The sequence below is a fragment of the Rhinatrema bivittatum genome, chromosome 7, assembly GCF_901001135.1.
Source record: "Rhinatrema bivittatum chromosome 7, aRhiBiv1.1, whole genome shotgun sequence".
NCBI classification, from domain to species: domain Eukaryota; kingdom Metazoa; phylum Chordata; class Amphibia; order Gymnophiona; family Rhinatrematidae; genus Rhinatrema; species Rhinatrema bivittatum.
This window is the reverse complement of record NC_042621.1, coordinates 190,580,145-190,596,984: the sequence shown is the minus strand read 5'-3', so window position 1 is coordinate 190,596,984 and position 16,840 is coordinate 190,580,145. Positions and strand designations below refer to the sequence as shown.

The 16,840-nt window shown below is 45.2% G+C and overlaps 1 protein-coding gene across 2 annotated transcripts in view; it reads right to left on the bottom strand.

Annotated features, from left to right (window-relative positions):
* Positions 1–3,120: 3,120 nt before the first annotated feature.
* The window catches only part of LOC115095662 (protein phosphatase 1K, mitochondrial-like), a 37,868-nt gene continuing 24,148 nt past the window's right edge, over positions 3,121–16,840 (bottom strand). For both annotated transcript variants that reach the window (XM_029609678.1, XM_029609679.1), the window contains 4 exons: positions 15,873–16,035; positions 7,287–7,431; positions 7,063–7,197; positions 3,121–3,439 (listed from right to left, as the gene is read on the bottom strand). In XM_029609678.1, coding sequence (XP_029465538.1) covers positions 3,308–3,439; positions 7,063–7,197; positions 7,287–7,431; positions 15,873–16,035 — 575 coding nt within the window. In that variant the 3' untranslated portion in view covers positions 3,121–3,307. The remainder of the gene's footprint in view (positions 3,440–7,062; positions 7,198–7,286; positions 7,432–15,872; positions 16,036–16,840) is intronic.

Below are 16,840 nucleotides of genomic sequence, written 5' to 3'. Positions count from 1 at the left end.
AATTAGTCCACCAGTTTACCCAGTCTATCTTTAAGTCAGCAAGACCCCTCTAGTTATTCAGCCTGCATTTCCCCCAGTTTCCCCTGATCCTTCACCCAGTCAGTATTTGGCTATAAACAGTTTTATTCTGACTTACACCTGATAATTACTAGAAGTAAATATACACAGGTAGCAGTCCGATGCGCACTGCATTCGGTTATAAAATCGCAACATATGTGAGTAAATGTTGGCTCTGCCCATAACCCACCTCATTTTTACCTGAGTAAATGTATTCACACATAAGTACCAGCACGTATATATGTGAGGTTTACGAAATAGCACTTGCGCAAATATGTGCTATTTACACACACATCTGCTATTTTGTGCAAATGCATCTCTTTTAAACTTCACCTTATTATGCACAATAGCAAGTAAATCCAGATTCTAGCCATTGCTCCAATATTTATTATGCTTCAAAACAGCCTTTTGGAGGCAAGTGCATCAAAAAGCAATGTCTGTTACACATTTACAAAATCCTTTACATTTAAAAGGGTCATTTTCAGAGCCCACATAAGGCTAAAGTCTGAGGGTTCTACAGAACGTTATCCCGAGTTTTCAAAGTGTGCTTTGACATATAACTCTGCTTTTGAAAATTCACAAGTTGGCTTTCCCTGTTTACTGACATACATACACAAAAATACACCTGCTCAGCAGCAGGTGCAACTTTGTGCTTGAAGATTTACAAGCGGGTTTTCAACCATCAAAAGTATGCATGGAAATGCTTTTCCATTTCCAGCTCCACATGCAGAACGCCTCTTGAGATTGCACGCAACAGTAGGCGTGAAATTGGGTTTCTCGTGGATTATTCTGTGTGTAGGCCTCCGGTTGATATTCAGGAAGTAGTTTTCAAATCCGTTTATGTGCATGAATGGCTGTTCTAACATTGATCCAAGCTCAGGGCACAAAAGTACATGCAAAAAAAAAAAACAACAAAACAAAAAAAATAGATGTGGTCCTACGTTAAACATTTATTTTCAATCAAATTTAGAAGGCTAAATTTTCAGCTACAAATTTGCAGAGAGAGCGCCTCTGTACAGAGTCAATATGACATACTATATACGTACCACTGTAAGAGGGGACACTGAACTCGGGGTGGGTTACATATACAGTCAGTGGAATTAACTGCAAATTTGATATGACTGATGAATTTCTATCAATTGGTATATTTGATTCAATTCATCAGTCATATCAAATTTGCAGTTAATTCCACTGACTGTATATGTAAAACCACCCCAAGTTGAAAGTGTCCTCTCTTACAGTCGTGCCTGTATAGCATGTCCTACTGACTCTATGCAGAGGCTCTCTCTCTCTCATAAAAACATTTTCCCCACTAATGCGAGTAGAATGCATAGAAAAAAAAGGTGTAGTTAAATCCCAAGTTAGTGTGCGTTACTCTACTGCATTCCCTGCTAGCAGACCCTCATTTCCATGCTAGTTAGGTGCCTAGTGCTGAAAATCAGTGCTAAGCTCCTAACTGTTTTCCCTACCCTCACTCTTACCCTATAGCCACCAACTTTTAGGACCCTAAACTTAGGAGCATAGGGAAGCTAGGCGCCTAAATTTAAGTACTTTGCCTTGGTAAATTTTTAGACGAGGCAATTTAAGAGCCTAACTCCCAAAGCTAGGCCCCTAAACCCTGTGAACCCTCATACACGAGGAGAGGTATTGGGGAAAGGGGTTAGGCAGGATCAGCACTGATATATAGAAGTCACACTCTCTTCAGAGAAGTTGTAACTTTACACAAGTCCACATGCAAGCATAATAGGCCAGGTGCCAGAGTATTTTCCAAACTTCTGCGTGTAAGTTTGCTTTGAAAATACTCAGCAACATCTGCGCAGACTTTACTACTATGCAAGCTGTTTGAAAAGTACCTTTCCTAAAAGCAAAATTCATGCATAAAACAGAGGGGGGGGGGGGGTTTGTGCATAAATCCTTTTGAAAAATCAACCCCTAAAATGCCCAGCCAGAGGTTAGTACCACTATTTCATCACTCTTCTGAGATAAAAAAGATGGGGTTTTTCCCATGACATTAGTACCCCCTGAACTGACTGGGTTTCCCTTTCCCCACAGCGGGCTTTTGATGCTCTACAGGCCCCTCCTCAGGACGACCACTGGAAAAGCGTGGATGCAAAATCATTTCAAGTGTGGTCTCTAACTTATCCATTTTTCCTACATCTCCTGGCACTGCTTTGTTTCGGGGGGTGGGGGGTGGGAAAGGGGGACCAGAGAGGGGTTCGGTCTCCCCCTTCCAGATTTTAATGACTAGTAGTAGGATTGTGTTGTTATTCATCCCAGTTTTATTCTGCTATGCCTCCCTACCTGTCCTCCTCTGAAAATATTCAGGGGGTGACGCTGCTTTATTTACTTGTTTTTCCCTTTGGAAATTTCATAGTAGGTGTTGATGGCCTAAGGCTGTCTGTCCTCATGGAAGTTCAGTAGACCAACAAGGAGGAGAATCCCCAGCTGTGAGGAAACAGAGTAAACCCCAGGTCTGAAGCCACAGTATTCCATAAAAACATGAACAGAAATTAGTTTAAATAAAACCACACAAATTGTAATGATATTGTTACTTCATTGTCCAGTGGCCCTGGAAAAGCTTATAGGTTCTGGCAAGAGTTGAGAGAACCCTTGGCCAGGGAAGTCACTAATAGCACACATTACTAAAATATGTTACTGAAGGAATAACCTTTGTATTATAAATTAGATATGAATTTGAAGCAAAACTGTATTTACAGTTGGCAGTGTTCCTATACTGGTTTACTATTTTTAGTAAAAATATTAGACAAAAACATACAAGAATCTCATATTACAGCAATATAAAGTGGAGCTGAGACAATCTGAAACTAGTGCCCAGAGGATTATGCTTTGCAATCCTTCTTCCACAGGATCTATAATTTGAATGAATGGCACATCCTTCCCCCACCTGCAAAGCGAGAAGATTCTTCTTTCCATGTAGCCAGGGGGATTCCTACATCGCAAGAAATGCAAATCGAACCATGAGTGTGACTCACCCTTTGCATTTCTTGCAATGTCCTGGCTCCAGCTCAAATCTAGAGCACATTAAATTCAATACCTCTTTGGTTGAAGGAGATAGTTGCAACTTCTTTTAATGAATCAATTTCTCTTATTAATTTTACAATAATACTGTTACAGCAGGATAATCTTTCATCGGTCCTCATATGTAAACATATACTATACATATTAATACATATGTTTTTCCATATGCATGTGTCTTTTCATATACATATGTCTTTTCAGGGGGGGGCTGCTAACCCCATCTACCACTGGCAATCATAATCCTTCCAAAACTTGAAGCAATGAGTGAATTCTTGTACTTCCCCCAAGCACCAAAGGGTATCACCATGGTGGTTACATTATCTTGTGATCCATACTGCAGTGCCTAAAATATGAGAGAAATGACATTTCATTACAACAATCAACGTGTAGTCAATTCAGACTTTACATATGTTGTAGTACAATATAAAATGAGTTTCAATAAAAACAAAGGTTTTGCTAAAAATGCTGTACTATAATTGATGATCCACGTAGAAGACCACCTTAAAATTAAATCATTTAATTTTGGATTCTTTCTGAACCCAAAAGGTATAGATGCTGCAGAGGGGGAGGGGATGGAGAGCAGTGTAACTCACACATCTTGTTCCAGTTAGCCAGTAACTGTGCAATATAACTAGTCAGAATGAACTGTTAACTATGCTCGTGGAGTATTTCAGTTAAGTGCCATTAAAGGAAAGATGAAGGTGTGTTGATACCAGAAATTTAATCATCTTTAATGAATGAACACAAATTACCATTAAATAAGGGGGGCTGTTCACTCTGGGCACACAGGGCCTATACCCAGAGCCTATTTTTTAATACCTGCATCTCTGGTGGCGGTAAGGCAGCGAAGAAAAGAAGAGGCCCCGGCAGGGGTCACAACCACAGCCAAAGAAGAGGCAGGGCCACCACAGACCCCATCCTGTGGCAGCCTAAAAAGAGGACCATCGGGGCTGCAGTCAAATCCAAGGCAGCCCGCAGCCAAAGAATAGGCCTGGCAAGGTAGTCATGGCCAAAAAAGAGAGGCAGGGCAGCCATGAACTCCATCCTGTGGTGGCCCAAGAAGAGGTCCTAGGGGCTGCTGCGGACCCCGTCTCTTGGTGGCCCGAGATGAGGCCCAGCAAGGTTTGCCACGGAACCTGTCCTGCAGCGGCCCAAAAAGCAGCAAGTGTGAGAACATGAGTGTATGTGGGTGAAAGAGGGAGTGTGACACCATGTGTGTGTGTGTGTGACTGAGAGAGAGAAATGGAGTGTGAACATGTGTGTAAGAGGGAATGTTAGAGCATTTTTGTATATGTGTATGTAAGAGAGAGTGTCAGCATGTGTGTGTGAGAGAAGAAATGTGAGCTTGTGTATGAAAGGGAGACGTAGTGAGAGTGTGTGTCTGTATGAGAGATGAAATGTGAGTGTGTGTATGTGTGCAAGAGGGATTATGAGAGCATATGTGTACGTGAGAGCTTGTGTGTGTGTGTATGTGAAGGAATGTGAGAGTGTACGTGAGAGCAAATGTGTGTGCGCGCACTGTGTGAGAGATAGAGAAGATATGAATACATGTGTAATGTACTCTGTAAAGGTGATCCCCTAGCGCTATGGCGTGGTTGGTGCAGCCTAGCAGGTGAGCCCACTAAGCCCACACGACTGCTGGCGAATGTTCCCTGCAGCAGGACAGGCTAGAACTTCACCTATACCAGCTGCCTCCCCACAGGTTGAGCTCTTGGTTCTAGCGACTGGCAGGACTAAGGTGAGTCCCTAAGGCAATCCAGAGAACAAGAGCCCAAGGCCAGGCAAAGGTCGAGGCAGGAAGCAGACATGCCAGAGGCATGGCAAGCAGCAGGCAAGGCAAGATCAGGACCAAGGAGGCAACCACAGTGGTCAAGGTCCAAGCAAAGGTCAGAATCCAGAGAAGCAAGCCAAGGAAAGACAACATGAAGATCAGGACAATGACAAGACAACGACTAGGACAAGGCAGAGTGAAGCAAGCAAGGAGGGGGCTCAGGGACAGGAAGATGGGAATACAGGAACTCAGAAACAAAAACACACACTGAAGACCATGGACCTTCAGGAAACCTGTTGCTGAGGCATCTTCTGCCCCTCAGGAGAAGTCAAATAGTGAGAAGGTCATGAAGTCAAAGGGTGCCATGGGAGCTTTCCTTTAACTGTAGGGAGTCAGGGCGTGTGTCTAAGACAGCCATGGGCATGTGCAGCGTTCCCTGCTACTCTCAGCAGTGCTGATCAGCTGGTGGCATGGAGGCCATGAAGGACCTCTGGGTGCATCTGAGTGAGTGCAGCAGCTCACGGGGCCATCCTGCGAGCCACCAACCTTAATAGCATTTCTGTGTGTGTGAGAGAGCTAGAGGTGGTGTTAGAACGTATTTGTGTGTGTATGTGTGTGTAAGAGAAAGGGAGTATGAGAGTTTGCTTGTGTGTGAGAGGGGGAATATGAGAGCATGAGAATGTGAGAGAACAAAAGAAAGGGGGAGTGTCTGTGAAAGTGTATGTGAGACAGATGTGGGGGTGGGGGGAAGTGTATGACAGCATGTGTGTGTATATGACAGAGAATATATTTTGTATGGCCCACCCCCCAACTAATCCACAGTAATCTCAGGGTGACTAGAAATCAAAAGTTCCCAGGTATGGCAAACAAGGGATTTGTTTATCCTTATTAGTTTTAATTATTGGGTGTTACTTGGTGTCTGTTTTGAAATATTTTATTGGTGTTAAATACATTTTTAAAATATTTATGTTTTTAATTATTAAATGTGATTCTATTTGCCAGCTGTTTTGAAATATGTTTTCTTTAATAGTATGGTTTTACTATTGCCTGATGTTTTATATTTCTTGATTTTACTGTTTGATGAGGCATGGTAATGTTTCTGTTTTTCCATTCTTGCATTGCTTACAGAGTCTGACATTGAGATTTCTAGTTCAGTTTTTGGCTGCACATTTGTATTTCTATTTTATAGTCTCTTTATTCTATATTTAGTGAGGGTTTGTCTATGTTCTGCCTATGTGAGTGAGGTGAAGCATTCTGCTAGCATGTAGTTTCTGTGTAGAGCTCTATAATAGCCTCATTTGCTCTGTTTTCCTATTAGGAGATGTATTGATGTTTTAGGGTCTGGTGTAATACTTGCCTTTTAATAGGAAGGGTTGTTACTGTTGGAGTCTGGCAGTAAGTATGTTATGGTATGGCAGGTTTGCTATAGGTTCAGACTACATTTTTTGCTGAATTTTGATTTACTCCATTATTATACAATGAAGGAGTTTGTGTTGCTGTTACTGAGGTAACTCCAGAATTTGAATATTATTTTGCTATGGTGAGTGATAAGGGGAAATATACAAAATTATGCTCTGCACCCTTTATTGGGGGAGTTTCTGTGAAGGAACTTGAGGTACAGGGCTTATACTGGGATTCTGTCCTGTCTTGCATAGACCCCAGACTTCACTCCTATCTAGAATTTGTATTGACACTTTTGAATCATTTTAGTGGTAGTTCACCTGAAAGTTGAAAATGGCCAGAGTTTTCTTGGTTGCTCAGAAGGTACTTCTGTCTAGAGACGCCACTAACATGCATGTCCAGAGCATGATGACAATGGGGCAAAATGTTAGTATCACTGCCTCCTGCTCTGGATAGAAGTTGGTAAGAGGTGAGTGGGGGAGAGAGCCATTGGATCCCTGCCAGGATTGAACTAACAGAGTAGTTTCCCTGAACCAGGTTATATAGGATGACTCAACAATGATAGCTGCATGGGAAGGTAGAACAGTGATAGTGTATGATGTCCCATTATGTGTTTTTATAGGACTGTTCTTGTGCGGATGGGGAAGCTGCTAATCATGACTGAGTTAATTATCAACATCCTGGGGGTGGGGGGAAGGAAGATGAGGGCTTATGGGCCTTTGCCCCAGATCTTCTAGGTACCTAGCAATGTCTCTGCCATTTGATACAATAACCGAAAACAATCAGTGGTGTACCTGGTCAATTAAGAGAGCAGCCGCCTCTGTAGGATCCTGGGCTCGTTTCACATTGTCACATAGTTCTTGATTTTCCATTATCCCACTCACCCCGTCAGTTGTTAAAATAAGGAAACAGTCTTTTGTATGTTGCAGCTAATGAAATCAGGAATGAGACACCGTTAACTGGTTGAGCTTGCTGAAGAAGCATGTTCACAGCCTGAGGACACTACATGCACATGTACCTCAATTCTCCTTATTTCTGGCTGAGCTACTACTCCGAAGGGTTTCACCTGCACGTCACCGATGCTTCGGGTCATAGCCAGCTTGCCATTAACATATGGTTCGTTCGTGCTGTTCCATTCTATGAAACCACCACACTGCTCAATTCTGAAAAACACAAATGCAGAAGTTTCATTAAAGTCCTAAATAAAATTCATTCACCTAAGAAAATTACTTTTCAAAGCCAGCAGATTCATTCAATCCATTCTCCCTCAGAATCTACTTTATGCTTTTCCTAAGTTTAAAGCTGCTTTCTCACAGGACAAGCAGGATGGTAGTCCTCACATATGGGTGACATCACAGGATGGAGCCCAATCACGGAACACTTCTGTCAAAGTTTCCAGAACTTTGATTGGCCCCTACTGGGCATGCCCAGCATGGCACTAACCCTGCAGCCAGCAGGGGTCCCCCTTCAGTCTTCTTTTTTCCGCGCAGCAGTAGGCACGTGGTTAAGGAGCTCTGCAGAGATTCCTGACAGGAATTTTACTCACGGATTTACTAAAAATTAATTTACCCCACAAGGGTCCCTCCTTCAACTTTTTCAAGCCACGGTACTCCAGTAAGTTTTATCCATCGATTACCATCAAGTTTGGCCCTCGCGGCCTACTGCTGTCGACTGTACCGCGACTCAATTTTTTCATGGCCATAGCGTCAGGGTTCCGACGGTGCCCGGACTGTACTCGCACCATGTCCATCACAGACCCTCACAAAGTCTGTGTAAATGTGTCTCGGATGTGAGCACAGTGTCCTAACCTGCACCAAATGTGCCCTAATGACACCAAAAGGTCGCAAGGCTAGACTGGAGAAAGTGGAACTTCGCTTCCGTGCTCAAACCCCGACGCTGTCTATTGCATCGACGTTATCAGAACCGGCACCGTCAACTTCGCGCCAGCATCGACCTTCAGCCGGTGACTGTCTGACATAGACGACTTCTCGGCCTTCAACACCCTCTACTCCCCCTCAAGATCGTGGGGACTGTAGAGATAAGCATCGCCACCAGCATTGAAAGTCTCAGACCATCGAGGGAGCGAAATCATCGACCTCGCCATCGTCCAAGTCACCGTTGAAAAAACCCATCCAGAAAAGGACTGACCTTTTCAGCGACCGGGTCACCGAGGCAACCCTCACCCGACAGGGTATCGGGAGCCGCGACTCCGCCTTTAATGGTGGTCCCTCCGGCTATGCCTCTGCCTCCTTCTTCTGTTCCGGAGCCGGGGCTGCTTGCTCCAGGACTCAGAAGAACTAGACTGGATGGTTCAGGAGGCAGTCGACAAGGCTATGCATCGATTCCAGGTTCCTCCGGCACCGACACCAGTACCGATTGCTGAACCGAGGATGGAAGCGCTCATGGCTGCTTTTCCACCAATGGACCCCGGGTCATCGATGGCTCCAGTGCCCTCCCCACTTGCTTTGTCATCGGGAGGAGAAACACCATTCCGCATCCCTCCATTGGAAGTTCTGCCGATGCCTCAGCCATCAATGCCGATACATCCGTCGGCACCACCGAGCCATCCATCGATGTCTGTGCCTTCATTGGTGCCTCCACTCAGTCCTTCAGAGCCTAGACCAGGACCTTCAGGGATCCCACCACCCCATCCTCTAGCTTCTAGAGGAACAGGTGCTGATCCCTACGATACCTGGACTGATGAGTCTTCAGACAGAGGATTTGCCTTCACCACCTTCACCCTCCTGAAAGCAGAAAGCGTTCTCCTCCAGAGGACCTTTCCTTTATAAATTTGGTGAAGGAGATGTCTGAATTGGTTCCCTTCCAATTGCAGACTGAACAAGATGACAGGCATCAAATGATGGAGCTGTTACAATTCCTGGATGCTCCCAAGGAAATAACCTCCATCCTTATCCACCAGGTTCTTCTGGATCTCCTCAAAAAGAACTGGGAACATCCTGGCTCTGTGGCCCCAGTCCACAGGAAAGCTGAAACCAATGAGTCAGCTCCAGGTTTTCACAAACCTCAATTGGATCACCAATCTGTGGTTGTAGAATCTGCCCAGAAAAGAGCAAGGAGATCAAAACCTCACACTTCCTTCCCCCCAGGCAAGGAACAGAAATTTCTAGATGCCATTGGTCACCATGTCTTCCAGGGAGCAATGCTCATCTCTAGAATTGCCTCTTATCAGCTCTATATGACCCAATATAATAGGGTCATTTTTAAGCAGATACAGGACCTGACAGACTCCCTGCCTCAGCAATTTCAAGATCAGCTCCAAACCCTAGTTAACAAGGGTTTTGAGGCAGGCAAGCATGAGATCAGATCATCTTATGACATCTTTGACACTGCTACCAGGGTATCTGCAACTGCTATCTCTGCAAGACGATGGGTCTGGCTCAAGTCTTCTGACCTTCACCCTGAAGTACAAGACAGACTATCCAACCTGCCTTGTGTAGGAGATAATCTGATTGGCGAGCAGATTTAATGAACAGTGGCGGAACTCAAGGATCATCATGAGACCTTAAGACAGCTCTCTCTGATACCTTCTGAGTACTCGTCAAAACAACCCTTCTGGAAGGACTCTAAGAAGTCATTCTTCCGCCCGAAGAAATCCTACCCGCCACCATCTAGAACCCGTTCTACGAGACAGTTTCAAAAAGCCCAGTCTCGTCAGACACGAAAACAAAAACCGCAAGCAGCTCCTCAGCCGGGCCCTGCTTCCGGTTTTTGACTCCTGCATAGAGAGCAGCAGCCAGATTCCATTGCCCCACATACCAGTGGGAGGTCAATTGTGCCATTTCAACAGGTGGCACTCCATCACCTCAGACCAGTGGGTCCTAGCGATAATTTCTCAGGGTTATCATCTGAACTTTCTCTCCATTCCACCGGACTCTCCAACTCTACTGACGTGGAGAACATCCAATCACTCCATCCTTCTGGAACAGGTGGTCTCCCTCCTCCTCCAGTCCAAGGCAATAGAACAAGTACCCTACTCAGCATGGCCAAGGGTTCTATTCCTGGTACTTTCTAATCCCCAAAAAATTGGGAGGCGTTCGTCTAATTCTGGACCTACGAGCCCTCAACAAGTACCTCCAGCGAGAAAAGTTTAAAATGGTAACCTTAGGCTCTCTTCTTCCTCTTCTACAAAGAGGAGACTGGCTCCGCTCTCTAGAACTCCAGGACGCATACACTCATATCGCGATAATTCCATCTCATCGCAAATACCTGAGGTTTCTAGTAGGCCCCAAGCACTATCAGTACCGAGTGCTTCAATTCAGCCTCGCATCTGCATCACGAGTCTTCACAAAATGCCTCATTGTAGTTGTAGCCTTCCTCAGGACTCAAGGTGTTCACGTCTACCCCTATCTAGACGATTGGTTGATCAGGGCTCCCACTCAAACTGCTCTGTCGTCCCTGCATCTTACCTTACACACTCTAATCTCGCTATGATTTCTCGTCATTACGACAAATCCTACTTCGTCCCATCACAAACATTCTCGCTCATTGGGGCAGACTTGGACACCTTGCAGGTAAAGGCTTTTCTGCCTCAACAGTGAGCTCTCACTCTCATGTCTCTTGCACACCAGCACAGTCTCAGCACTCCACGACTGCACATCACTTTCTCATCCTACTGGGACACATGGCGTCCTCAGTTCAGGTCACCCCAATGGCCTGCTTGGCCATGAGAGTCATGCAGTGGACTCTAAGGTCACAATGGACTCAATCCATTCAGCCCCTGTCGACCATTGTCCACGTAACAGACTCACTTCATCAGTCTCTCGCCTGGTGGAGAAAATCAGGTCAATCTCCTCCAAGGCTTGCCCTTCCAGGCTCCAGATCCTCAAATAACTCTCACCACCGATGCTTCCAACCTCGGCTGGGGAGCCCACGTGGCCGATCTGCAGACATAAGGATCTTGGTCTCCAGAGGAAGCCAAACACCAAATCAATTTCCTGGAGCTTCGAGCAATCAGATATGCTCTCAGGGTATTTCAGGATCACCTTTCCAATCAATTCATCCTGATCCAGACGGACAGCCAGGTGGCCATGTGGTACATCAACAAACAGGAGGGACAGGCTCCTACCTTCTGTGTCAGGAAGCTGCACAGATATGGGCGGAGGCCCTCTCCCACTCGATGTACCTCCGGGCCACCTACTTACCGGGAGTGGACAATGTGTTGGCAGACAAGCTGAGTCGCACCTTTCAACCGCACGAGTGGTCTCTCAACCCCTCAGTAGCGAACTCCATCTTCCAACAATGGGGTTATCCTCAAATAGTCCTCTTTGCATCACCTCAAAATCACAAAGTAGACAACTTCTGCTCTTTCACTCGCAGCCAACACTATCAGCGAAGAGAAGCGTTCGCCGTATCATGGGCAACCGGTCTCCTATATGCATTCCCTCCACTTCCACTTCTCTCGAAGACTCTTGTGAAGTTACGTCGGGATAAGGGAACCATGATCCTGATAGCACCGCACTGGCCACGCCAAGTGTGGTTTCCAATACTTCAGGATCTCTCCATTCACAGGCCCATTCCCTTGAGAAAAGACCCGCTTCTAATCACTCAAAACGACAGGTGCCTACGCCACCCCAATCTTCAAGCCTTGTCCCTGATGGCATGGATGTTGAAAGGTTAATCCTTCAGCCACTTACCTTTCTGAACCAGTTTCCCCGTGTCCTGATTGCTTCATGGAAGCCTTCCACGAGAAAATCTTATTCTTACAAATGGACCAGGTTTACGTCATTGTGCTCTTCTCAGTCCCTTGACCCCTTTACCTGTCCAATCACGAAGTTTCTGGACTATCTCTGGAATTTGTCAGAGTCATGTCTAAAAACTTCCTCCATCAGGATGCATGTCAGTGTGGTAGCTGCCTTCCATAAAGGTATCGGGGATGTTTCCATATCAGTACAACCCCTTGTCACACGTTTATTTAAGGGCTTACTTCACCTCAAGCCCCCTCTGCGTCTTCCGGCCCCTTCTTGGGACCTCAACATAGTTTTGGGTCAGCTCATGAAACCACCATTCGAGCCTCTTCAATCCTGTGACCTTTGATATCTCATCTTTTGGCAATCACTTCCACTCACAGAGTTAGTGAATTACAGGCTCTAGTTACCTATCTGCTTTACACTAAACTTCTGCAAGACCGGGCAGTACTCCGCACTCACCCTAAATTCTTGCCTAATGTAGTTTCAGAGTTTCATCTCAATCAATCCATTATAGTACCTACCTTTTTCCCCAGCCCCATTCCATTCCAGGAGAGCAGGCTCTGCATACCCTTGACTGTAAACGGGCTCCAGTGTTCTACCTAGACCGTACAGCTGCCCACAGGAAGAGCACTCAATTATTTGTCTCTTTCCACCCTATCAAATTGGGGCAGCCTGTGCGTAAACAGACTCTCTCCTCCTGGTTGGCGGACTGCATATCCTTTTGCTATCAGCAAGCGGGCATTCCACTTCAAGACCGTGTTAAAGCACACTCTGTGAGGGCCATGGTGACTTCAGTAGTACACCTACGCTTGGTGCCGCTTCCTGACATTTGCAGGGCTGCAACCTGGAGTTCTCTCCATACCTTTACAGCCTATTATTGCTTAGATAAAGCCGGAAGACCAGATTCCATCTTCGGCCAGCCTGTCTTGCGCAACCTATTTACAACGTGACGTACCAACACCCTTCCGCCTGCCTGGTGGGGTTCAGGATGCCCTCGGCCAAATTTCATCCCAGGCCTAGTGCTTTTGCATGCCTGCGTACATTTGGTGCATACTTGGACATCCTCAGCTCGGTACTCACCCATATATGAGGACTACCATCCTGCTTGTCCTGTGAGAAAGCAAATGTTGTTTACCTGTAACAGCTGTTCTCACAGGACAGCAGGATGTTAGTCCTCACGAAACCTGCCCGCCGCCCCGCAGTGTTGGGTTCGTAACGTTTTCTTATTTTATTTTCGGCACTACCTGTAGCTTTTTAACAAGACTAAAAGGGGACCCCTGCTGGCTGCAGGGTTAGTGCCATGCTGGTCATGCCCAGTAGGGGGCCAGTCAAAGTTCTGGAAACTTTGAAAAAAGTGTTCCGTGTTTGGGCTCCATCCTGCGATGTCACCCATATGTGAGGACTAACATCCTGCTGTCCTGTCAGAACACCTGTTACAGGTAAGCAACATTTGCTTTCTCTAAGCTCAAAATTCCTCCTCGCTATAAAATAAAAGGTGCTGTACTTCCAGTAATTTCACATCTACCTGTGCTGGTGTACACTATCACACTGCTAGATGACAGCAATTACCAGGTTATGCCAAGTGCTTCAGCAAAGATACATTTTAGTAGATATAGGGAGGAAGCCAACGCAAAACCCTCAGATGAAAAACCATCTAACAAAAAAAGATTTTTAATCATTTCCATTTCACCCAGGCAACCTACAGCCATGAATATCAGCAATATGAATGTAGATTAAAGCAAATAAAAAAATTACAAAAAAAAAAAGTGTTACGCTCAGCGGTACGCAGGCTATTCCCGTGGACCGCTGGTTTCACCTCCACCTGGCCCGAAGAAATGCACCGCATCCCAGCGCGACAAGGGCATCCCTGTGCACCGCGTCACCACCCGCAGCAGGAACACTGTCTCCCGACTCAGCCTCAGGGCTCACGGCCGAGACACAACTGACAGGGCTCAAGGCGGCGCGTCCTCCTTGCGCACACGTGCACCCCGGTCTAAATTTAAAGGGACCCCAGCAGGAATAGCCCCGCGGCTCCTTCTGATGAGGTCATGGTTCTGGACCTTAAAAGGCCACTTCTATTGCCGAGGCATGGAGCAACGGGTCACCTTCTCCAAAGACTGCTTTGCCTCAGCATTCCTGTAACCCGGATCGTGCTCCTAACTCACGTTGTGCTCTTCTCAACTTGAGCGCTGGGATCTAGTCTCGGGATTTATGCACGGAAAATATGCTTCATGTGCACAAAATCCCGAGTACAAGTCCCGGCTGCATAACGCCAGTTTCTACCGGTAAACTAGCATTAGCTCTGGAATCTCTACTCCATCTGGGAGCAGGAATTACGTTTCCAGCACTAAGAAAACCTAGAGTTAAGCCTGGGCACTTCTCTGTATTGGCGGTTAATAGCTAATGACTTTATTAGCTTGGGACTTCCGTCCAGGGCATGGACTTAAAATGCACATTGCTGTGCACAAAACTAATTCTGCGCAAAATTAACTGCTGATATAGCAAGGAATGTGTGCACAACTGTGGTAAATCAGCCCCTTAAATTTCTAAAATTTTATTTCACAACATTTTATTTAAAACAGGACTGTCAAATGGTGATATTTAAACATTACATTTCAGACTTTTCTCATTTTTACATAGTGCATTTGAAACTTTTTCTTTCCTTTTAGTGACTTTGGCACACCTGCCTCCTCCACACCTGAGCTTCCAGCACTTTCAGAACCTGCCCCAGTCCTGTTCACCGACTTTTCCAATAGAGACATCTGAGCCTCAGCTGCCACAGGCTGGCAGGATTTGTCTCATTAGGCCCCTCCTCTTCTCGCTGTAAACCAGTCATTGTAGTGACAGTCCTCAATAGCGTCTGCAGACTCTTCAGAGTCCCGCACACATGTCCTCTAAGTCATACCCAACTGTCTCTCAAGGCAGTGTCCCCAAACGAGTTTGCTTTGTGTATTAACTTGACAGGAATGAACCTCCCTCATAAGCCAGAATATGTTTAGTATGATCTCAGTTAGGACTGTTCAGCTTGGAGAAGAGACGGCTGAGGGGGGGATATGATAGAGGTCTTTAAGATCATGAGATTTAAAACAGGTAAATGTGAAGCGGTTATTTACTCTTTCGGATAATAGAAGGACTAGGGGGCACTCCATGAAGTTAGCAAGTAGCACATTTAAAACAAATCGGAGAAAGTTCTTTTTCACTCAACGCACAATTAAACTCTGGAATTTGTTGCCAGGGGATGTGGTTAGTGCAGTTAGTATAGCTGGGTTTAAAAAATGATTGGATACGTTCTTGGAGGAGAAATCCATTACCTGCTATTAATCAAGTTGATTTAGAAAATAGCCACTGCTATTAATTGCATCAGTAGCATGGGATATACTTAGTTTTTGGGTACTTGCCAGGTACTTGTAGCCTGGATTGGCCACTGTTGGCACCAGGATCCTGGGCTTGATGGACCCTTGGTCTGACCCAGTATGGCATGTTATGTTATGTCTCTCCAATTCACTGCTAATGCCCATCTCACTACTTACATTGTGCCAAAGAGAGATTTTTTCTAGAGTTCATGTACAGGGAACATGTCTAGATGCTCCTGGAAGTTTGTTTTAATCAGGCCAGTGGCACCAAATACATTGGGACTATTTCTGCATCTTTCGGTCAAATTTTCTTGATCTCTAATCGTATCCCTAAGTTCTTAAGGATCTTCTTTCTCTCCATATGATCCACAGTAGCTTAGGATTCCCTAACACCAACGGTTATGAGCAAGGCTTCCTCTGCCAGTTCAGGGAATAAAAACACAATCTGGGTACCTAACCCACATGGCAGCACAGAGCACGCCAGGAATTTTGCACCTTCCAAAACACATCATAATCATGCCATTTATAACAAAAACGGATCACCTCTCTCTCTCATCCCAGCGCTTAGGCGTGTGATCATCAATCAGCTGCTCTGCCATTCCTTCTGTACATAGGATTGCTCGACTGTCCCCAACACTGGCGACCAAGAGTTCGGTCTCATTTTTCAGCAATGCAATGGTGGCTGTTGTCCCAGATGAGGGTATTTCTAAAGCAGGAGGCAATAACATCACATGTGACTATACCTGACAGAACAACATTACACAAGAGTGACTGCAGCGCACACACACACTTGCACATAAAATGTGTCTAATGTTTTGTAGAACATGTTGACTAAAGAACTGATCATTTGATGAATGCTGGGATAGGATTAATATAGATGTAGGCCTGGATGCAACCAGACCCCATCCTTATATTTATTTTTAGTTAAAAATGTTATACTTAACCTCTACTACTTGATCCCTACCAGGATTCACTATAGTAAATGGTTCTACAACACAGAGTGCTAATTAATTGCCTCTAAGTAACTATGTTTGGGAGAAATAACGTGTAGAAGTGGTGTGTACCATTGATAAGACAGATAGATCATAGTGAGTTTCTAGTGAGGAAACCATCCAGAAGATTCCAAGGAAGTTTCTTGGAGATTGCTATCCTGGTGTTAAAGTGAACAGGACCTATTTTTAGAGTCTCTTGTAATTTCCCTAAAGGCCTTTCTGATTTACCAGAATAGAAGTGGCCTTTTTGGACATTGCCATGGATATGGGAGTGTTTAAGGACAACTTGTAGGCATTGGGTTTATCTTTCCATTTCTGGACCTTGAAAGGCAGTATGGATACAACTATTTGCTGGAAATCCCTTTTCTTTCTCCGGAACATAACCTCCTCTTGATGAACTATTGTGCCAATGTGAGTACTGATAACATTTTCTTGGAGACGGACTGTCTTTTGCTTGTCAGGATTAGAGAGTTTGACTCTGTTGGTTTTCTCAGCTTAGTGAGCTATTATTTCTGCTCT